Source organism: Eufriesea mexicana, unplaced genomic scaffold, assembly GCF_001483705.2.
Source record: "Eufriesea mexicana isolate 0111107269 unplaced genomic scaffold, ASM148370v2 scaffold307, whole genome shotgun sequence".
NCBI classification, from domain to species: domain Eukaryota; kingdom Metazoa; phylum Arthropoda; class Insecta; order Hymenoptera; family Apidae; genus Eufriesea; species Eufriesea mexicana.
In genome coordinates this window covers 144,776-168,443 of record NW_016908458.1, presented here as the reverse complement: position 1 = coordinate 168,443, position 23,668 = coordinate 144,776, and the positions used below count along the sequence as shown (strand labels likewise).

At 39.9% G+C, this 23,668-nt stretch overlaps 1 protein-coding gene across 2 annotated transcripts in view; it reads left to right on the top strand.

Moving 5' to 3' along the window:
* The window catches only part of bru3 (CUGBP Elav-like family member bruno 3), a 552,999-nt gene that overhangs the window by 418,106 nt on the left and 111,225 nt on the right, over positions 1–23,668 (top strand). For both annotated transcript variants that reach the window (XM_017911632.1, XM_017911631.1), the window contains exon 3: positions 13,851–13,976. In XM_017911632.1, coding sequence (XP_017767121.1) covers positions 13,851–13,976 — 126 coding nt within the window. The remainder of the gene's footprint in view (positions 1–13,850; positions 13,977–23,668) is intronic.

Below are 23,668 nucleotides of genomic sequence, written 5' to 3'. Positions count from 1 at the left end.
TCAGTTTGCATAATATTAGTACCTATTTATAATCATGAATGCTCAGGCGGGCATAAAATTTAATCAAACATATCCGTGCATGTGTGCCTCCCTTTCGACGAGAATTAAATAATTGATGTTTATGAAACAAATTAGAGGCGGTTAATTTCCACCAAACATCTCATCAACTTCGATCAATATTAACTTTCCTGACTTAAACGCATCTTTATATTTCAACAAATAATATTCAGTTCCTTCGAACAAACTGATCATCGAATATATTTCACAGGAAATTATCTTAGCAACAATGTCACTGTGACGTAAAGTCGATTTCTACATAAAACAATATGGCGTCGAACTAACCTCTCAATGACACAGAAATTCCCGAGTTTTACACACATACTAGATTTGAATCGGTATATTATTAAAAGAAAGGATAAAATTGTTGAAACCTATGTTTTCAAAGTCTATTTCGCCAATTATATATATCTATAAATCGATATAACGTCAAACTAACCTCTCTAGGATAATTGGAAGTCCTAATTTCTACATTCGCGTATTTGTAAATCAATATGACGTCGAACTAATCTCTCAATGCCACTGAAATCCCCGACTTTTCACACATATTGCATTTCAAACACTGAATTATTAAAAGAAAAGACAAAATTGTTGAAATCTACGTTTTCAAAACCTATTTCTTCACTTACATACTACGAAATCAATATGGCGTCGAACTAACTTCTCAATGACACTGAAATTCCCGAGTTTTACACACATACTACATTTTAATCGGTATATTATTAAAAGAAAGGATAAAATTGTTAAAACCTACGATTCCAAAATCTATTTTGCCATTTACATATTTATAAATCGATATGGCGTCAAACTAACCTCTCTAGGATAATTTGAAGTCCTGATTTCTATATTCACGTATTTGTAAATCAATATGGCGTCAAACTAACCTCTCAATGACACTGAAATTGCCGACTTTTACACACTTATCGCATTTCAAACACTGAATTATTAAAAGAAAGAACAAAATTGTTGAAATCTACGTTTCCATAGACTATTTCTTCACTTATATACCATGAAATCGATACGACGTGAAACTAACCTCTCTGCGACAGTGGAACCCATGAATTTTACATACGTGCCATTTTCAACCCAATAAAATCCTCTAATTAAAGCGAAAATTTGAGAAATCTGCTCATCAAAGACCATAAAAAATTAAATGAAAAATGACTGGTACTCTAATCGCAAATTTACGTCAATGTTACCATTTAAACGTGTTTCTATTCGTAGAGGAGACGCGACGAAATCCGTCGTGATATTCTCACGCATAATAGAATATTGCGAATAAGCGGTGCAAATATCGGTTCCGAGAATTCACGGAAACATGAACCCAAAGAACGTCGTGCCGGAGAGCAATTCGGTGAAGTTGGCGCTGGCCCTCGAAGTGGTTCGCTCAAACGGGTCTGAATAGGAACCGCGCACGAGGTAAATCGCGCAAAGGGCGGAAGAGGGCCGAGGAAGCTGCGAGAGGGATGGGTAAAGTGTACGCGAAGACGGAGAAAGAGGACAGCGAAAGGATGCAGTGTTCGTGGAGAGACACACCGAAGAAGGAAAGCGGGTTGGATAGCGACGCAGGGGTGAGGTGGTGGGGGTAGTAGATGAAGGGGGCCCGTAATTCATATGCTAATCTGGCGTAGATGCCATTGTAATCTCCGGTCGCCTGCCTCAGTGTGGCCCCACAAAGCCCCAGCTTGACGCGGATGCAAGAGGAGTGATCCAGAGCTCAACGCTGTCACTGCTTCTGCTGCCTCTGCTTCTGCCTTCGTCGTCTTACCGCGAGGTATACCTTACGTGCATCACGTATTCGCATAGTCGCAGACTTCGATCACAGTGTTGCCAAACTTCGTTAGCGCTGGTGATCCGTCTTTGCTCCTCGCCACGCCACCTATTAGCTGTGCTATACTTTTGTCCTCGCGTATCGACCTTTCTCTTCGTTTATATATAGCATCTGCTTCGGACTATGACTGCATTCGGGACAGATATCCGTTTGAGTATATTCGGGTACACATAGGCTGATTCGGTAGCTAGTGGACTCAAAGGCAATTCGGATGCCTAACATCGCAGCAGAGCTCTTTATGGGATAATGTGAGGAATGTGTGCTGCGACTACATCTGTGTGTGTACATGTGTGAGCTGTAGGGTTTCCAGTACTAAGGATCTGCGCTTAGACAGTACTGCCTTTGAGTCCACTTGCGAGTGAGTCACCCGGTATATGGTACAGTGCTACTTCGCTAGCTTCCTTGGCTAGGTCTGCAGAGCTGAGATGCATAACTGAAGGTTGCCAAGATTCTTACTTTCAAATCTTATTCCTAATTTTACTTAAATGTATGCACGTTTGAGACATATTAGAGAGAGCCTATGTGTTATGTTTAAAATAAAGTCAGTATGCTTACCTTTTGTACTGATTTTAGGTTTTCAAGACAGTAATGCTTTCGAAGCTTCTGCTATTTTTTCTCTTTTCAATTTTCATAAGTGTCTTGCAAGTCTTTGGATATATAGTGTTTTATTGGATACTATTCTAAGATTGTAGGAGAAGGACAAATATTTTTCTGGAAATTGAAAAGCCTGTACCATGTCAGGTCACTCCTTTTTATTCATCATTGTCACAATTTCCTCAGGAAATTATCAAACTGGTAAGGAAGATGATACCTCTTTTCTGTTGCAAACTGACGTCTTGAGCTTATCTATCGAACGGATGTTCTTCGGTGCACCATCAAGAACAAATTCATCGTTTCTAGGGTCTCGTTCTCTTTTTCTGCGTTAATGACTGCTCTTTATACAAGCTATCCTACAACCCTTGGTACAGGATTTAATTACACTATTTTATAGATTCCTTTGTAGTGAGACTCCACCGTGCAGCGTAATATCCGTTTAACAATGCAAAAGGTAAATCAGGTTTTAATTGCTAGACATCGTTGAATTAAAGTGTTAAATTGGAAAAAGGGTACAGACATCCGGAACTTATCTCACAGTTGCTACTCTAATTACATTTCTCGCAATTTATTCAAAACGTAACCCACAAATTACACTTAACGATCACGCTATTGATCGAACGCGTTTCATAGCCTAGCCCTCAGAAGAAGAAACAAAGGAACAGAGTAAAATGGAAGTAAATGAATACGTTAACTGAAACAGCAAAATTTTGGATTACGTTTGCAAGGTCTATTGAACCCTCTAGCAAGGAGCCAGAAGTAGTAGATACAGCTCAGGACCATGTTGTGTCTATTAATGAGAGGTAGCTAACTGTTCTCTGGAATCGGCAGTGTTATTTTGCTTCAGATACCTCGCTGCTTGGCCAGAATGACGAACACCAAGGATGAAAGAGGAAGAAAGATTCGACCATTGTTTAATGTTGTGTTATACGACTCGCCTTGCGTTGTTTTATAACCATAACACAGAGTTTCGCTCGAAGCAGTTGAAAGAAATAATGGAAGGATTTTACGTTTCCCATCGAGGCACTGTTAAAATTGAAATTTATTTAAAAATCGCCTTTTATTCCACACTTCAAGTCATTTCAAGTTTTTGAGTGATGGCAACACAATTGCACTGTTCGAAATTTATGTAGAGAAGTGGTATCTGCATGGAACTACAATGTACAGATGACACTAAGTTCAAATTCTACCGCAACGGCACTTAAGTCTCACTTCAGACGACCGAAACTCGCTCGCGCCGCCTGGCGGCTTCCAACGTAAACTGAGACAAGTAACCTGTACCCAAATAATTGACATATTGTGGAAGAAATATTTATTATGCACTGTTCAAAATTTATGTAGAGAAATGGTATCTGCATGGAATTATAATGTACAAATGACACTAAGTTCAGATTCTACCGCAGCGCCATTTAAGTCTCTCTTCAGACGACCGAAACTCGCTCGCGCCGTCTGGCGGCTTCCAACGCAAACTGAGATAAATAAGCTGTACTCGAATGATTAACATATTGCGGATAAAATATTTATTAATAATATTAGCAATAATAATTAGAATATTAATAATAACAGTACCAGTAAATATAATTTGTTACTATTAATTTCTAATTCTTATATCAAGCAGTCAGTTGTCTCACAGCTGTTCTTGGCTTATATAGAGGGTGTTCCACAAATCCAAGGATCCAAGGCTCAAAAGTCTTATAGTACTAGCCAAAATATTCAAGATCTAATATTCTGGATTTGGGCCAGTTGATCATGAGAGCCTTCGATTAACATATCTCTAAACGAATCCTTTCACGTTTCTGGAGCCAACAACGCTGTCAAAAGCCTCGTATCTCAAGACACAACTGTAACAGTGCCTATAGGGCTTCTGCCTTCACCAAGATCTGTATTTCAACCACCAAAAACCGGTATGCACCAGCCAAGAAATCGAATCGCGAACACCGGACTCCCACAATATTCCGAGATTCGCCTAACCGTGGGAGCTCCTCTTCGAAACGTCATCCCAAAGACGTGCACACACGTCTCTTTCTCCGGTAGCTTGAACAAACGCCCAAGTGCATCCGCTTTAAATCAACAAACCCTGGGTACTCTCTTTCGCCTTTATTTAAATTTCCATCCGCGTCGAAGAGAGGCCGGGGCTCCTCTCGCGATCATGCTGAGGCAGAGGAGGCAGATTTCTCGGTAGAGTTCACGCGCGCCCAAGTATGATCGATCGTCCCCGCGAAAGCAGCCGGAATTAAGTGTACAACGACGGGAACAGATTCGAGAAATGCGTATCTCGCGCGGAAGTTGGTCGAACTCAAGGGTAGCCGAAGTTCCCGCGAGTGGATAAGGGTAGCTGCTAGCACGGGAGCAGCTAGTTGAGCAAGTAGATAAGTTTCGATCCCTCGGCGAGCCACCTCGCCTCCACCGCCCATCACTCGCCCTATGTTCGTGCAGATAAACGTATCCCGGGGATATCGGGACTCTCGAAGGCTGCCTTCATTGCTGCCAACTTCCAGTCGGCCCCGACGTGACGCGGCCCGACTCGGTCCGGAGCCCGTTGCGAGAAATCCTTGCGGATTAGGAGGGCCGGTCTGCCGCCTCGCAGAAAGAGGACGTTGTCGTAAATAGTACGTGCACGGATAAAGTTACGTATGGGTCAGTAATTATGGGCGAACTTAACGATCGGAAGCTCGTTAAGTACACGAGAATTTAGCCCGAATTCAATGATTAACCGGATGGTACTCAGTAGAAGAGAACTATTGGCTTCTTGAATGTGTCTCTGTATCTGAAAATGGATTCTGTCATGCTTGACACATTGGCAGTGGCTTGGGGTCGTGTTGGATCGTGCATACTCGCTGCTGGGTAATTTTCAGTGGTTTTAAGGTGCAGGTTATTTAATTTTTAATTTTTATTTTTTATTCGAATGCTGAATTTCTTGGATTTATGAGTTTTCATTTTAATGACAGAATTTTGCAGCAATCAACTATAGATTTTTGGAACTTGCCCAATAGTTTTTATCTCAAATTTAAAAATAAATTTTATAACAAGATCTAATGCAAAAATTGGATTTAGAAATTTTTATTGAAAAATTGGAATAATTGGGAGATTGTATTTTTATTCTGCCATGGTTTGCTATTTAGATATAGATGTACGATAATGTACATGCAATAAAATCGGGATTTTTCATTTTTAGAGACCACGATATTCTTAGGATGCTTTTGTACAGTTTCACGTACGAGACACGTTAATGTAAGTTGGATGACTAAAAGTTTTGGGACTGACGCTATTAATAAGCATATCGATATAGGCATTATGAATGCCTGAATAAAAATTGCTCAACTCTCGCTTGAAAGTTTTCATGTTAGTTCAGATCGTTTCATGCATAATTTTCGAGGACCTTTAGAAAAATAAAAGTTTTGAAATATCGGAGAACCGGTCGATTGTAGATAAAAATTACGGTTTAAGCTCCGCTGGGTATTATCATAAAAATACAGTGTCATCGAGCGTTCTTCCTGCTGCTGTATAAAAATAGCCTGGAAAAAAATTTGCAATTGCACAGGAAACATCGTACGATCAAAATTTATCATTCAATTGTCAAAATCTTCTGAAAATTACAAACGTCGCGATTTAACGATATAACAGTATTATGTTACATTACGATCCCTTTTTGTGATAAAAACGATATAACATTCTTAACATTTTCGCAGCTAGTGACTTTTTCGTGCCTACAGAATTGAGAAATTTCCCTAGATACATGAAATAGAATAAATGCAAAATTCTGTCTAATAGGTTTACAATTCTTGCAATTTTCTTGTTTAAAAGTTATATTTCATCATTTTAATATTCATTATATTTAAATAAAATTAAACAAAGTTTTGCAATTTTAATTTGTATGACTTATTACATTTTTATATTTTATTATATTTATAGAGTGTTCTATTAATGGTGAATTCATAAGGTTTCCTTTAAATAAATAAAAGAATAAAATTTTCTATCTTTAATTGTGTATTAGTTACAAAATAACAGTATTAAACCTAAATTAAAGCAATATTATCATAATGATAAAAATAATATGAACCACTGATATAATATTTTGTAAAATAATATCACATTTTATATTTACAATGCTTCATAGAGTCTGTTCGAATAACTTCTTTCACAGTTCACGACCAATTCGTGACTAACCTAGCCTAACCACTCCTCATCAGAACAGTTGCGAACATGTTAAGAATTATCAGGAACGAGTCATTCACAGACTAAATCGATTAACTCCACCTTCTGAATTTTCTCCATTTAAAATAAATTTCTATTACTTGATTTATGGGATTAATCGGTTTCATAAACGAAGCGTTCGAACAATGTTCAACCCCCCAGGACCCCCATTTATTTCTCAGCGTCTATTAACCATAAACTCGAGATGTGTCTATCGAAAATGAGCGAAGTAAGTTAAATTTAATCCGATCTACCTTCAATCTCGACGCGTTGCTCAATGTCATCCTCTCCGCGGCACGTTAATCGAATCAACGCGATAATAGCGGGCTAAGAAAACCAATCTAAAGGGGAGATCGAGAAAAAGAAAAGAGATGATTGTGTTAGCGAGCCGGCGCGATAAAAGGAAGCACGGTGTCAAACAGTATGTTCGCTTTGTTCTCCGAGTCCAGCGAGGAAGATAATTTCCCGAGGGTTAATTCCTTCCTCGATTTCTTGGAGGCCTTAGCGGAGAAAAGGGAACGCGAAGGGCACGTTAACACTTAGCCCGCGCGACAAAGGTCCAATTCTCGGTCCCCACGGTGTCCTGGCACGACAATGGGAACAAACGCTCGATGAAAAGTACTCCGGGGCTAAAGGAAGGAGAGAATTCCCTGTCAAGCAATGGCGCGAAGGAAGTGCGAGAAAGTGAAGGAGGGACGGGCGAGAATCGGGCGAGGGTGGACGAAGGGGTAAGAATCCGTGGAGAACAGGGATGCAACGAGGCTGCAAGTCAGGCGAGAATCTAATTTCCCGAGACAAATCCTTAAATGTGCCCTGGAGCCTGGCTGGAAGGCGCGAGTCAAGCCGGCAGCTGGAATGAGCTCGCGTCTAGCAGCCGCGACGACGACCTTTAACTTGGTTCGCCAATTTTGCATCTCCATAACCTCGCGAGAACGCGTCATTAAGTTCATTCACGCGGGAAACGCGGTGAATCGAAAGCGCGATCCGCTGCCACGTTATCCGAGGAATGTAAAATTTCGCGATAAAACAGTTACGCCCGATTGAAATTCTCCCTACCAACTGCGCTTTCCACTTTCAAACTCGAGGTTAATGAGAATATTGTCGACCGATTCGAGGATGACCCCTGAGCCAACTGCTGGGGGATTATGGATAAACTGGATGACAGTGCTTTCACGTTTCTCGGCTGTTTAAGCTGTTCTTTCATTTTGACAGATGTCTGCGATTTTGACGTCTGTCTGGAGGATCTGTTTCGATCTGACACTGTGCAAAGATGAGAAGACGATTTGAAGGAGTGAAGGTCTGGTTGAGCATGGTCTAATAGGTTTGATTAGCTCTTAGCACTAGATCTACCGATTTCTAGCGTCCAAGTGAATGTACTATAGTATATGAAGAGTATGATTAGACAATGACAGTTGAAACTGTATAGTTTATTTCCTGGTGGATGCTTCTGACGGGATAATTAATATTGTCGAATCTTATTGATGGACTAAGAAGCATTAGAGCTTGTGACAATTTTCTTCTTTCACCTAACCTTTCATGTGCTATATATATATACAGATGATAATAATTAAAGAGGTATATATGATTAGGTAAAGTAATTGAATCTGTAAATGCAGAAAATTTATAGAACTGTCACTTTGACTGCTACTAGATACCAACTTATCACACTTACAATAGTGTACAATTGAATATACTATAGTATATGGAGACTATGATTAAGCAATGACAGTTGAAACTGTATAGTTTGTTTCCTGGTGGATGCTTCTGATGACATAATTAATATTGTCGAATCTTATTGATGGACTATGAAGTATTAAAGCTTGTGACAATTTTCATCTTTCCCCTAACCTTTTATGTACTATGTATATACAGATGATAATAATTAAATAGGTATACATAATCAATAAAAGTAATTGAATCTTTAAATGCAGAAAATTTATAGAACTGTCACTTTGACTGCTACTAGATGCCAACTTGTAATACAATATCTAACTGAATATACTATAGTATATGGAGGGTATGATTAGACAATGACAGTTGAAACTGTACAGTTTGTTTTCAAATAGATGCTTCTGATAGTATAGTTAATATTGTCAAATCTTGTTTCCTTACTGGTGAACTATGAAGTATTAGAGCTTTTGTCAATTTTTATCTTTCCCCTAATCTTTCATGTACTATAAATACAGATGATAATAATTGAATAGGTATATGTAATTAGTTGAAGTATTTAATTGAATTTTTAAATGCAGAAATAAAATCTATGAAACTGTCACTTTGACATTTTCGGTAGTTCTAGTGCTAACCACGACTTTTATTATCAATCGGACGAATTATGTTCGTGTTTGCACCCCATAACAAAGACAGCAAACGAAGAAAATGGGGTCCAAGCAAGATAAAGTGACACTGGGCATTGGCGTAGACGTAGAATTTGTCTTAATCAGTAGTACGAGACAAAGACACGTTGATATAACGTATTTTACTGCTATGTAACCGAGAACCTATAAATAGAATTTTCAGAAAAGTCGAAAGGTAATAGAGTAAACATGGAGACAAAGTGAGATACATTGGCGTAGAATATAAAGACAGCTGTAACCCCCTTACCTTGTAACATCGAGTTACACTCGTGTTAATTTATAATTTCACTTTTAGGTTAGTTTGAACTTGGACTCCAGTTTCTAATTCTTCATCATACCTAAGATTATTTATTATAAATCATACTTAATATTTTTATATCACAAAACAGTCTTATGACAACAAATAGATCATTCAAGTAGCTTCTAATAAGGTCACAAGACATGGGGTTAATATAAAACAAACACATGTTGACATAACCTATTTCTGTACCATGTTTTCTTCATAAATGATGTCATAAACGAATTTTGAAAAATGTGGAAAGATGACAGGCCGAAGGTAAGTCAGTGTCCTCTCATCTTTGCATATCACAGTTATATATACGTTTACATATAATAATAATAAGAATGGAGGATCACAAAATACTGGTATAATACGCACTGAGGAAATATGTATTTATAAAATTGTCATAATAAATTAATTATCTTTTTTTTCCATTTAGCAATAGTTTCTGTTGAAGACGATATTTATAGCGTAACTTTGTCCCAGTGGTTAGGGCGTGTTTGCAATGTTCCATCCGCACGATCGGAGGAAAGAAAAGAGATACGCCAGCTGTAGAGTGTCAGGCTAACGAAAACACGGTCGATTGATCATCAGCAGGGAGGGGCATGTCGAATAGCGTTTCAAGGATACATATAGGCAACGACGACAACGAATGGTGTTACTTTGGGCCCAATGGCATTTCTTTGTTTCTGTTCTGTATTCCAGAGTGCATGATGGACGACGGGAGCACCAGTGCCATCTTCTGGAAGTAGGAGGCACCGGTGGCGGCCGCTGAAGGTAACTTCGACTTCCAGGAGATAGCTAGCTTCCTTCCAGTACCTCTATTCTTCTTCTCCGCAATTCGGCAGAAGGAGAACCTCTCTAAGAGAAAAAAAGAAAGAAAAGAAACGAATTTTCCTCTCTCATCACGCCATCACCGCTGATTCAGCCAGCACAGCTCGCCGCAAAGTTCATTTTGCTGCTCGCTAGTGTTTGACCCACGAATCCCGGCATTCCCTCACCGGACCTCCCATCCATGATCCTCTGTACACCGACACCTGTATCTTCACCCAACGCACAACCGGCATATATATACATAGAATACAATCAAAATTCCGAATTTATCAGCAGACGTAATTATTCCATGCTGCGATTCAAAATTCATCGTTCCGCGAGAAAATCGATCCACTTGGCTACTTTAGTATCCGTCATACGTATACTCGCGTCTTTCAGTACCTTTTGATCGAATTTTCGTTTTTAATCAATCTTGCGTTGAGATTAGCTTCGCGGTCGACTGTTTTCCGCGCAATTCGAAGCAGACCCGCGCCTCTTGCCGGGAGACCCACATCTACACTTCCGTTTCGACTGCCGTTTCCGTTCTCCCTGATCCACATCATCCGAAAACACGGATATACAACGTGATACACTATAAGGTATTATAAATGATGTTGTGCGTGCCCACATGCGTGAACCTTTATTTAGTAGCCGTAAACTTGTCGTTCGTGTTTTTGCTCTAGTTATTGCGCACCGGCGTTATCACACTGTTAAAACCTCGTTACTCGAACCCTCTGAATACCCCGAATACGACCCCGTGAATAAATTTGGCCACACTCTCTCTTGACTGTCGCAGGAAAATGGAAAAAGGAGAATGTAAAAGTAGAACGAAAACGATGAAAGATTTCCGGGATGAAAATACACGTGAGATTCTCAAGGAATCATCTTAGAGCGTCTACCGACCGTGTACTTACAGAGAGCCTCTTTTTTTATTCCGAAGCCCGAATATATATATATATGTTTATATATATATCGCGTGCCTCGTTGATTATCCACATATGGCTCCTTAATTAATTCCATTTCCAGTTTTCACCTTTATCCGTTCGTATGGGCAACCACCTCAAGCGTATATATATATAGAGAATAAAGAAAAGCAGAAAGAAAAAACCGTATATATTTATATATATATACACTCTACTACCGCTCTTTACAGCTATGACCATATAAAATAGTGGCTCGCTCGTTGGATGTGTTGTCTCGTTCGTTGTCGATGTGTTTTTTATCACCTTTGTAAATATTTTCTGATTATGATGTCAGCTACGTTTCTCTTATTGTATTACTTAGATATGATTCTATATGACAACTTTTTTGCCCCCCTTTTTCATCCCGATCCCGACCTACGCCTATGTTCCTCACAAGCCTAACATTCCGATCCCGACTTGCCACGTCTTTTCTCACGTAGTCCCGGTCGATTTTTGCACACCCACCGATTACTTATTATCATTGTTATACAGGGGTACACGTACACACGGGATACACGACACAGTGCAGATATTTCTAAAAAAAAAAAAGAAGAAAAATAAGGAAAGATGAAAGAAAATACGTGAAAAATAATCGATTGGTGTATTAATCATGCTCGTGGTACGGAGGATTTGAAATTACGATTAAAATTATAACATTTGGAAAATTGAATATTGTACGCTATTTTTGGATAAAATGGTTTTTAATTGGTCGCTAAACTTTGGGAGGATAATTGAGGATTTTTGGAAAAATTGTTGAGTTGGAATTAAAGGATGTTTTGTTTTTCGAGTTATGATTGCTTTTGCATGCTATGGAATTTTGAAATTCTGGTGGTATTTGTGATATTTTTTAAATATAATTTCTGGGTTCCTATTTTTGTAATACTTTTGTAACGTTTGAGGAACAAATGAAAAGTAATTGCAATTGAATTTTCTCTGTGTTGAAAATTCTGTATTACATTGAACCAATTACCTTTCTATAAACACGTGTAATTATTGTTGTTGCAAGTGTTCGTGCTACGAATACGAATTATATATTAGGCAAAAATTGCCTGACATAGTTAATGTCGAGATTCGAGGTCAATTAATATCCTCTAAATTTTTAATAATTCTATGAGAAAATAGTAATATTTACTAGCTTAATTCTCTAAGGCAAAAAATCATGATAATTCAAAGATAAATGCTTATACTGTTTCTCAATTTTCAATTTGCATATGACAGATAGTATCCACCAGAATATAGTAAGATCTATTAACCTAACATTCTACTAGAAAAAGTGACGATAACTGAAAGATAAACGTTCCTTTTATCAGTCTCTTAATTTTCAGCCCAATCTTGGTAGTAAGTGTCATGAAATAGGGAAATTTATTAACCTAACGCTTTAAAAAAAATGATAATGCTCACCTAAATTATCTTCCAATTATCGTATATCATAAAATATCAAAATCAACCAACCTAACATTTAACCAAATTTACCATAAAGTCGTAAATCGCCTAACATCTCAGAGGACAAAATATTAATCCCTCAAAGACAAATGTATATTTTAGCTGTTTTTAAATTTCCAATTAAAATATAACATATTATACTACCTTAAAAAGTTTAGCGACTAAGAGCAGAAAAACCTGATCCAAACGTTTGACAGCCTATCTATTGCTACCTGAGACGTAATCATGATAGAGACATAATCAGGCCCAAACAGTGACACGGTGACTGCAGGTGGACTCGTTTCACTTGTCAATCTCGCGTACTAGAAATAACGAAAAATGAATAATAATAAAACAGTAAACTAGAAATACCTGCAGCCTATTGAAAGGACAATGAATAAGTGGCGTGTGACCCTTTATAAGCGATATGTTGACCTCAGCACCACGCGGAACCCTGGTTGGTGGTGAGCGTGGTAACTCTGTGAACCGACTAGCAATACGGATTACGAGTTACCCGGGAGCAAAAGCTTGTTCGTTGAATGGAAATGTGAAAAAGCGTAGGTGGAAAACCGTTCATGAATAATCATTCGGTAGAAGCTCGAAGATTAATTTGAACGTGGACAACCACCGCCGGAAGTTCCGCTCCGTAGTTGAGTCGCTTGTACGCCCCATCTGGTTTTATACGCGAATCCCGTTTTTTCTCCATCTGTTTCTTCGGCTTGTGGTGTAGGACGTAGGATTGGAATTGGTTGGATTAATTTTAATTTTCCTTTTTATTGTCGTTCCTTTGTTCACCTTCTATGATCCCCGCCCCCTATGAGATACGTTTACCGTCTCTGTTCACACGTGTACGTCGTGCTACATGACTATTTTTACCAATGTCAGTATTGAGAACCGATATATTTTATTATATTTGTCATTTTTTATATCCGTTACATATAACCCATTATAGTGACACATGCATATGTGTATACATATACAACCGTGCAGTTTTTGGGCTGTTCACGCGGATCATTGGAGACGTAGAGCGGCCTCGGCAGGCCGCTCGTAAACTTGAGACACAGTACGTATATGTATATATCTATATACATATAAACGAATATATGGATATGCATATATGGATATGTATATGTGTATCTATAACCCTTACCTCCTTCCCCTTAGGATGGTGGATGCTGGTGTAATCGTGTAACTTTGTCGTTTTCGGTGTTAGCCGCAAAATCTCTTTTTAATGCCTAAAAAGCGCTATAAGCGAAACCAGCCTGATCATGGGACATGGACTAACGTGTTTCTTTGTTTTTTTTTCTCTGTTCCCTCTCTTTCGACACGCGGCCGACCCGCAGACAGAAAGCTGTTCGTGGGAATGCTCAGCAAGCAACAAACAGAAGACGATGTCAGACAGTTGTTCACTGCCTTTGGCGCAATAGAGGAGTGTACCATCCTCCGAGGACCTGACGGCAGTAGCAGAGGTGAGTAGTCGAAGAGATATATCACACGTGTACCTGTGGTTCTAAAGAATAACCCTACGTCACATGTTCCTCCTTCGAGACATCGCCGTTTGAAATTCCGAACGCGAATTCGTTTTATTAGCAGTTGATTAACCCTTTGCGATCGATATCCCCCCAAAGGGGACATTCCCAAGTTGAAAAATACGGAAAACTACAGAAATTTAAAGAAATTAAAAATTTGGTATTTTTACGTATTATAAGTAGTATCAAACACAAATTAATTTCAACAAATTCTGTGCGTTTTAATATCAGAAAAGCAACTGCGAAACGCTAAATTTGCTCTGCCGAAATCTGCCGATCGCAAAGGGTTAAATCGTACAATGTTTTTGAAAATATGACATTTATTTCTGTTAACGTTTATATATGTAAACTATATTTAGCAATGTGATAACCTGGTTAATTAAGAAAATTAAATTTGTCGAGAATAGGCGTTTTTATTTACTACCACAGGTATATGAGACACGAGTCTTTTGACGCGTTTCGAGGGAAATTGCCAGGGAAGAATGTTTTATAGTGGAAAATGGAATATTTTGGTGAAAATGGTGATCAGAATGTTTCGTGATCGCGAGGAATTCCTGGGGTACTAATGTTCTTTGGTAGTACAGTTAGTTAAAGCGGTAGGACAATATGGCGACGGCGTTCGTGTCAAAATGGCGTCGTAGATGTCGCTAGTGTAGACACGCTTAAAGCCGTCTGCATGTGACGATTAATTTTCGATTTTAATTTAGTTTACTACCAATTGTTAACCACCAATTTATTATTATCGAATTCTGCTCAATATCTCGAATTATTTGACATAATTCTTGCTTTTCGTTAACTGTCGTCAGTGATAACGAAGAGCGAAGAAACCAACTGTAATTTGTTTCAAGCGTTTAATAAGGAAAGTTCTATTTTTGTGCATTTCTAACATTTGTAGCACGATATATAATATATGTATGGATTAGCTGACCTAAACAGTGCATGCCGACTATTATATTACAATAAATATTTTTAAGAACATCATGAAGCCACATAAAAGGTTTTATAATGGAATCTCTCAATTTTCTTACTTACAGTATCACAAATTATTGTATTTTGCTGGAACACAAATATACCTTTATTTTTATCAAATAGAAATGCTGTATAATCCAAATCACTATAATCAAATAACCATATTTGTGCTTCGTCCTAAGAGACGAGGTACCAATTTAAATTTAAATTTACATTAACGACTGCATGATCAGTTAAGTGATCTATTTTCTTGAGCTTCAGGAACGACACTGTCTCGTTTATCTTGGTCTCTTGAAAGAACCTTCAGAATTCAAATTGCCCCACTGTTGCAAACAAAGGCCCACGTAACCATTCAGTCCAGGTACAGTGAAATCGTCCCTGATCTAATCACGCAGTCAAGGCATTTGGTATCTCGTTGGATTATACATTGGAATTTAGGTACGCATTACAAATCGATAATTCCGCCATCAATCTTCGCTGGAACCCCTTTAAATTCCTCGAAATTTCACGATATTACTCGTGACCTCAGCCTCCCCTCTGCTACCAGCTTTTACAATCAGTACCAAGAACATGCTCTCATAGTTACTCTGATCAAAGAGCAAGCAAGAAATAAGAAGGACTCGCTGTGGTAATTTCATCTGTTCGTTACCGAGAGCGAAATGAATTTCATTACACAACCGTGATGAGCCAAGAAGCTTACAGCCCCGAGCCAGCCCCGAGCAATCTGACGCTAAGAGAAAGGCATCTAACCCCTGGAAAAACCAAAATCGTCGATAAAGATAAGCCAAGTCGTAGAGATCCTTCTGCTATAAAGACCACGCAGCCGAATACAGTACCCTGAAAGGAAGCAATTGCCTCCGAAGAGTACTCACCGGGCCACGCAGCCTCGATATCGACGCAGAGTCTACAAGCGTCTGTACGAGCGGGGAAGCGGGATGATGTTCGAAGATTCACCGTGTTTATACCTCCTCCGGTTGCGTGGATCGATGGGAAGCCTTGGGTCGGGGAGAGGCAATAATTTCCGCTGGACGAGCCGGTGAAATTTAAATATTTTCGTATAAAAATGAAGGCCATGAGTAATGGGATGTCGGTCGAGTTTCTAGAAGGTTTAACGGCAAAGGAGGAGAAGTAATCGAGCAAAACGATTAAGGCAGAGATATAAATAGCAGGGACGGGATATAAGGCGGAATAGAGGCATGGTCGGATGGCGAAACGAAATGGGTTAGAGGGGGTGGAGGGTGAAGAAAGGTGGGCAGACGGGATGGCAAACAGGTGCGAATGTAATTAAATTCCACCTTGAAGTAAATCTCACTTTCAACGGTTAATAAGATTTTGATTCGCAGCCAGGTGACGTAACGTGGCACCCATCGTCTTTGGCAGATACCGAAGATTTGAGACGCGAAGGGACCCCGGGGGTGCGAGGTGGCAGAGGTGAAGGCAGTACTCGAGGAGAGACCCTTGCGATGTTCCATGACACGCTCCTTTGCTCCGCGAACACCGAATCCTCCTCTTCGTTTTCTCTGTCTCTCTCCGACCCCCTGTCACTAGGTCTAAGCTTCTTTCTTCGTCTCTCTACCCCTTTCTCTTCGTCCGGCCTCTGTCACTGGCTCCGGAGTCTTCTGGGCTCTTTGTCGAAAAACGGGACGATGTTTCGCCGAGCTTTTCAGTCTCTTTAATTAAAATCACACGAACGCAAAACATCATTCCGCTTGCCGGCGAGGATTGATCGGTAGCCTGGAACGTTTCGCTAGCCGCTTACAAGGATTGCTAGTAATTTCAATGTCGACATTTATAAAAGCGATAAAAGAGGACGCTAGAGGAGGAGAGCTGATCCGTGAATAAAACTTTCACGGCGAAATTGGTTTCATGGGTTAATGAAATGGCGCGATAGACATTCGATCGGCGTACCCTTTTCAGTCGGAGTAATTAAGCGTTAGAGAATTGTGGAGGATTCGTTTGGCGAGTTGTCTGATAATTTATTCACATTTCAATGATTAACGTTCGAGAGTGGGCACGAGGAGGAATGCAACTGCGATCGAAGTACGAAAAGAACCGCGATATCGGGCCAGTAGCAGTGTCTCCTTCTGCAACGGTGCGTATAATTGACAGTTGTTAGCAGGTTGAGGAATAAAGTGGAGCTAATGAATTTAATGGCAATCATCCTTAAACGTCTGTAGCGAAGTTTCGATGGGCTGGATACGGTTTCTGCAGAAAGGCACTCTCGATCGCTTATTCCGTGCAACTCTACCGTTACATCCCTCGTCCTGGTTCCGTCCTCACGGAAACTTTCCGAACACGCTTCATCACCGGTCGCTTGGGCTCGCTCGAGTTTCATAACTAGCTAATCCGTGACGTAATAGAGAGATCAGGAAGATCTCTCCTCTACGACTTCATCTGTATATCGCTTTAGGTCTACCGCAGCAGCCAGTTCAGCTACGCGGATGACGCATAGTACCCTAATCGCGAGTGAGCCTTATTTCAATTAGCTACCGTGCTGGCTGAGACGTGCAAGTTGAATCGTGAACCTTCTACTACTATAGTTAATAGAGAAATCAAATTTCTTTCAAATTGCCTGTCGAAATTGACAAGTTTTATTTTGGTTATTATAGGGCTTGGAGTAAACTAATGCGATCAAAATGGCGTCTTTGTCGCATGGCTTTGCGTTGGTTATCGAGCATTCGAACGAAATTAAATTATATTTATAGCACAGGAAATTGTTTAATCCTAGTTTCACGATGATAATGATAAAATAATTTATTTTGGAATTAGAACGTTTGACAGCCTTTAGACTGTCATGTAATTTAAATTCACTGTCTGTAGGCTAACGTTATATTACAATGGAATATTTTTATCGTAAAAGGACAGAGGAGGTGAATTGAAACGGAGTTAAGTCGCGTTTACGTGAAAAGTGCGTTGAGTTTAATTCTATAACACGAAATTATTACCAATGTTGACAGAATTTCAAAGCTTCTTTGTCGTAATAGAATCCGAATTAATTCTTTGATATCAAATAATGGAACATTCGAAGGAAATTGAATTTACATTGGAACATCGAGCCCTTATTAATCGTTTGAGGGAAAAAGGAAGATCGCGATTAAATATAAATATCCATCCTGACCCTGCCCTCGGGTGATCGAAAGGACGTGAAATTAGGAATTGCAAGCCCTCGAACGCGGCGAGCATCCTTTCGTCTCATAGATTTTGTTAGACAACATCCCCGGAGAATTACAGACTTGTTGAAAGTTATTGGCAGTCCTCTCATTGTTTTCAAATAACTTCCCTTATCGGATGATACTGCCTAGATTGGTAGTTCGAAAGGTAGCAAAAGACTTCTCGGTAACGAGGAGTTTAAGAAGGGAATTCGGTTCGACGACTTTATGGAAAGACACGACGGTTGTCTTCGTCATCGTTCAGGCGCTCCGCATTCCTCCAATGCCATAGTAACGACAGACTCTTCGTCCAATTATTTTTCCCTCGCTTCGAAACATTTCAACACCACTTCAGCGAACGAACTCGTTCTATTTTCTCGTTTCCGCGCCAACCTTTCCTCGCCTCCGTTCCGTCTTCTCTCCGATCTCCCTTCCCCCTTTCTCTCTCTCTCTCTTTGCTCTCATTTCTCTCTACAATTCCCTTCAACTCCGTTTTTCGATGTATACGAGTCCCAACCGGACCGCCATGCCACCCCCTTAACGCCGGGGACCTCGGGGCTCGCATTATTTCAATTGTGCGAGCAGCAATAATTCACCGCGCTAAGAAGATTATAAAATGTTTATGAATAATGGAACGAAATACTATTTGAAGCGGGTCCAAGGGGTGCTTCTCTATACCAGAAGCGTGGGAGGGTTGCGCGATGAGGTACTACCCAGCTCTAAAGCCAATAATGCCGCGGAGCCACCTTTCCAAACGGGGAGGTGAACTCTCCGTATCCGTGTATCCGCTTATTGTAGCACGGTGTATTGTAAACGTTAAACGAATATTCGCGCAGCAGCACAATTCCGTGTATTAACTTGTAATAACGTTGTGCCCCCTGTATTTCCGATCCGCCGTCGCCAAGCTTCCTACGACCCCTGCTATTCATACCTGGCCTCTCGACTGTCGAGCGGTATTATATCATTCTTAAGTAGCTGTCATCGTCGGAAGACGCAAATAAGGGGATTACACGTCGCGTCCCCTACTTCTGCATCTCCACTATTTCGTTATTTATTCGCGATTATAGTATCGCAAGACGATATCGTTTCCACGAGACGCCATTTTCTAGTCGATTTAACGCCCACCGTGACGGATTTACATGTTTCCCTGGCGAATTTTAGATGACAAATATGTTCCTGTTTCGCGAATGCTGCATTAAATGACACTAATTAATTCTACGTAAAAAACTGGAAAGAAAACGTGGAATACAGTTTTTTAATAGGAGACTTTGTTTCGGAGATAATTCGTCTCAAACATGTTCATCGCGTGACGCGCTCGAGTGCGCACGCAGCCCGCGAATATTCGAGGCCGATTTTCTCAGAAACGAAACTCAGTACAGAAAAATTTTATTCCACGTTTTGGTCCTAGTTTTTCATCTAGAATCTCATGTATATAATTTTATTCCAGTTTTGGAACACCCGGTATATGTAAGTCGCTCCTGTCTCCTCGCGAATTAATGGTGGCAGCGGCGTGCTTAGGAAAGATGAGAATGGCGATATTCTTTGTTTTATGATCGAGTGTCGAGTGAAGTGAGAATATTCATTTCTATTTTTTCCTCCCCTTTGTTGAGCACGATGTGCCAGGCCGGGAAGCATTTTCGATAACTCTCGCTCGAGTTTCGAGTTTGATCATATGACGTCAACGGATTAGGATGGTCCCGTTAACGACATTACTGACAGGAAATATGACGAATCAATAATTTCCTCGATCTAGCATTTTATGAGGGAGTATTAAACGCGCGATAGTTATCGATGATTAATCGTTCTCCTGTCACCTGCACGGGTTCGTCCGTTTGTCGAATGTATCCCGCCTTAACACGCACAACCAATTTACAATTTTCTCTTTAACGCGAATGTGGATGAAATTATCGTGTCACCGTGTCTCGAAGAGAATCGATCCTTGCATGTACTTGTATTAAATTCAATTCCTCGTGTGCGTAAAAGAATAATGTAAAACACAATGACAGGTTTACTTTTAATACCTTTCAGTATTTAACCCCTTGGCTACTATGGGCGCCTATGGGTGCTTAGAAATTTTGCGTTTGTGACACGGAGGGCGCCTATGGGCGCTTAGAAATTTTGCGTTTGTGACACGGAGGGCGCCTATAGGCGCTCGGCGTAGTTTAGCTTTCTGACACGGAGGGCGCTTGCTTTCACAAAAATGGCGCACATCGTATCTCAATTCCTGCCGTATAGTACGGCCACTACGTATCAAAATCTGTCATAGTCAAGGGGTTAATAGTAGCCCAAACATCGTACAATACTCGTAAAATATTAAAAATTAATTTATTACGGAATACGATTATTAAATACGGAATACGACTAATATGAATTATAAAATAGGAATATTTGTTAAAGGGGTTATAAAGCAAAGGAATAGTAGTTAGTAGAAACGGTGAAAAAATTGTATAGATTTTTATTGAACGGGCAAACGGTTAGAATTGGCCTGTTTAGGTCACAGGCTGTCTCCAGAAAACAGGATACAAAAGACAAAACGCAGGAGAAGGGATCACCCCACGTCGCTAGGATATAGAATTTACTTTCCTATTTAATTTTACTACAATTCTATTCTAAATTTCTGTGTAGCTACTTATTCTCGCGATACTTCGTCAACTATAATACGCAATTTCGTATTTGCAATAGAGGATTATAGAAACAAGATGGAAGGCCCAAAAGCACGGGCCACGTCGTTCCATCTAAACGGTAGTCAATCAACGTCACTGTTTGCCGCGCGCAGCCGCGAGATGGCGCGAGCGTCGCGAGCCGTGCGGAGACATGGCGGCCTTAACCCGACGAATCGGCATAAGCGTAACGGGACGAAGAAGAGCGAAAGACAGATTCCTGGGCGATATTTCAAACGCCACGAGGAGGACACTAAATCAAAATGATGCCGCGAAATCGGCGCAAATCCAGACGCGGTAGCTTGAATGCAGACACACACGAGTCCGAACGGTAAATCACGGGCAGCCTCGTCGAGTGGCTGTCGGAGAGTCCTGGTGCCGGGGCTCTCGTCGTACGAAGCATTTATTAATCGCTCAGCTCCTAAATCCCGTGGCGCAGCTGGGCTCGAAATGTTTGTACGTATTGCAAAGTAAAGCGCGTGAGAGGGGACGCCGGGGTCCTCTGGGAGAGGATTAGGTCGGACATATTGAGAGCTTCCACCCGAAAGCACCCTCCTTCTCGAGTTCCAGCCCCTGTTGGGGAAGGAGAGCGCAACCTGAACACCGTCCGGACTGCTTATACAAGGAAAATTGTGGCTTTGCTGGCGTAAACACGCTACTACGTCGGACACTTCGCATAATTGTACACCGTGTTTGTCCTGATAACGTTCTATTAACGGTACACCCTGTTCTGTGTTTGCCCCTGCACTCGCATCGATTGTTTGCCAGGATAATGCGTTACTTCAAATTACTTTCCTTCCTACCTTCTGAGTCACGATTACCGTGTAGACTGCTAATTACCGACAACTTGTGCCCGGAGTATGTTAGATTGCTTAGCCAGTTAGCTGTGGCGCCCCCCTTTTGAGAGCGCGCACCTACATGTGTCGCGAAAATCGAGCGATGACGAGTATACTCGTCAATCACGGAGTAAGTGTCGCTGTTGAAATATTGGATCAAAAAGATGAGTTTATTTTACAAAATTGACAATTTTATTACTAATATTTGCTTATTTGGTTAACATCTGTTCTCTTATTGGTTAGTTTTTATGGATATCTATGAATTTTAGTGATCGTCAAAAAATAGCTAGGTAACTTCGGGCCTGCAGCCATCATTGGGCTCAGCGCCTGGTCAGCGTCACGCATTTACCCCGTGGCGAACCATCCCTGAAGGAACTCTATCGTAAATCAGCTTTCCGACTTTTGCGTTTGCCCCTTTTACGCTAGCATCTAAAAAACGTTATCATCGCGCATAAATAAATTCGTTATGCGAACTGATAAGCTGTTTCAGCCGGCGCATACGGGGACGCGTGAGTTCATCTCAAATTATTCATATTTTTTATTTGTTTGCTTTATTCCGGCCTGGCCTCAAAATATTCTAAACATCTTGAAATTTGGGAATATGTTTTATTCTTCATAAAAATTACAATTTAAATAGCCAATGGTCGCTACTTTTTACGCATGCGAGTATACTCGTCGTGACACAAAATCCTGCCACTTCTCCGTGACGAGTGTACTCGTCAAGCATAGCTAACTGGTTAAAGATGGATGTCTCGTGGGCTGTTGGGCTGTGAGCGACAGCCTGTCTTGCTTGGAACTTGGGCTTACCGTGATGGTCGATGGCTTTATAATGGGATACAGTAGACTTAATCAGCAAAAGATGATTTGAAAAATGAGAGAATTTTATTTTGGTTCGAGGAAATTATTATGAGTGTTGGTTAGGTTTAAATTTTAGGAAATTTTCGGGGAAGCTTGAGGGACTTAATGTTTGGAGCTCATCTGTGGACAGTTATAATTCATTAGTATTAGTGTGAATTTGCGATAAATCAATTTTACGATCACACCTCGTTTGGATAAACTTTTTTAATATTTTTCTACTCTTAATTTTTATAAAATTTAATAAGAAGTTTCAGGTACTTGACAGTCTAAGCTCATCTATGGACGAATTAGCAATTGATGTCACTGACTAGCATCACTGTTGATATACAAAAATCAATTTCTTTAAAATCGACTTTATTTATCATTGTGAGTATTGGTCTTATATGTGCGAATGTTAATGAGGTTGAATAAGTGAAACTCATTTGCTATGATATAAATATAATATATGCGAGTGCAGTCTGGTCTGAATGATGTTTGAAAAATGTTTAGAAGAATGTGTCAGAATAAAAGTTATGCGAGAATCGTCAGAGAAGAAACATGGGTAATGGTTAATAAGAGTGAAGGAGAGTGTCAATCAATTTTTTAAATAGTTTAAAATAGTTTATTGCGAGTTGTTTTCATTATTTGAATATTTTTATCTAAATATACTAACTGTTAAAAAATGTAAAAGATATTGGTGTCCATTTCTATTCACAATTACGTGTGTTTTGTTATAACAATTGTTTGATCTGGTTGGGAGAGGGATGAATAATATGGATGACAGTGGTATTGTATTAATTTTTATTGCCCTCGATTATTTAAATACCCTTCTTTTTAACTACCATAATTCCTTTAGAATGCTGACAAAATGGTAGTAAAATTTTTAGAACTTTTGTGCAATTTTTGGAAATTTTAGGACACAGCTATGTTCTAAATTTTCCTGCTTTTGAAAAATGTCACATTTTTCTTTTCCCCTGTATTGCTTCTGAAATATACGTGTTGTCTATTTAATACCGAAATGATGAAGCAACCTATAGAGAAACACAAGAATAGATCTAAATAAAGGAACTTCCGAATACTGGAAATTTTGGACGAGAGAATTCTGGAATAGCGAAACATTAGTATGGAATAATATTTGTATATAGAAAAGTTCGAATAATAGACACTCTATAGTGTAGGGA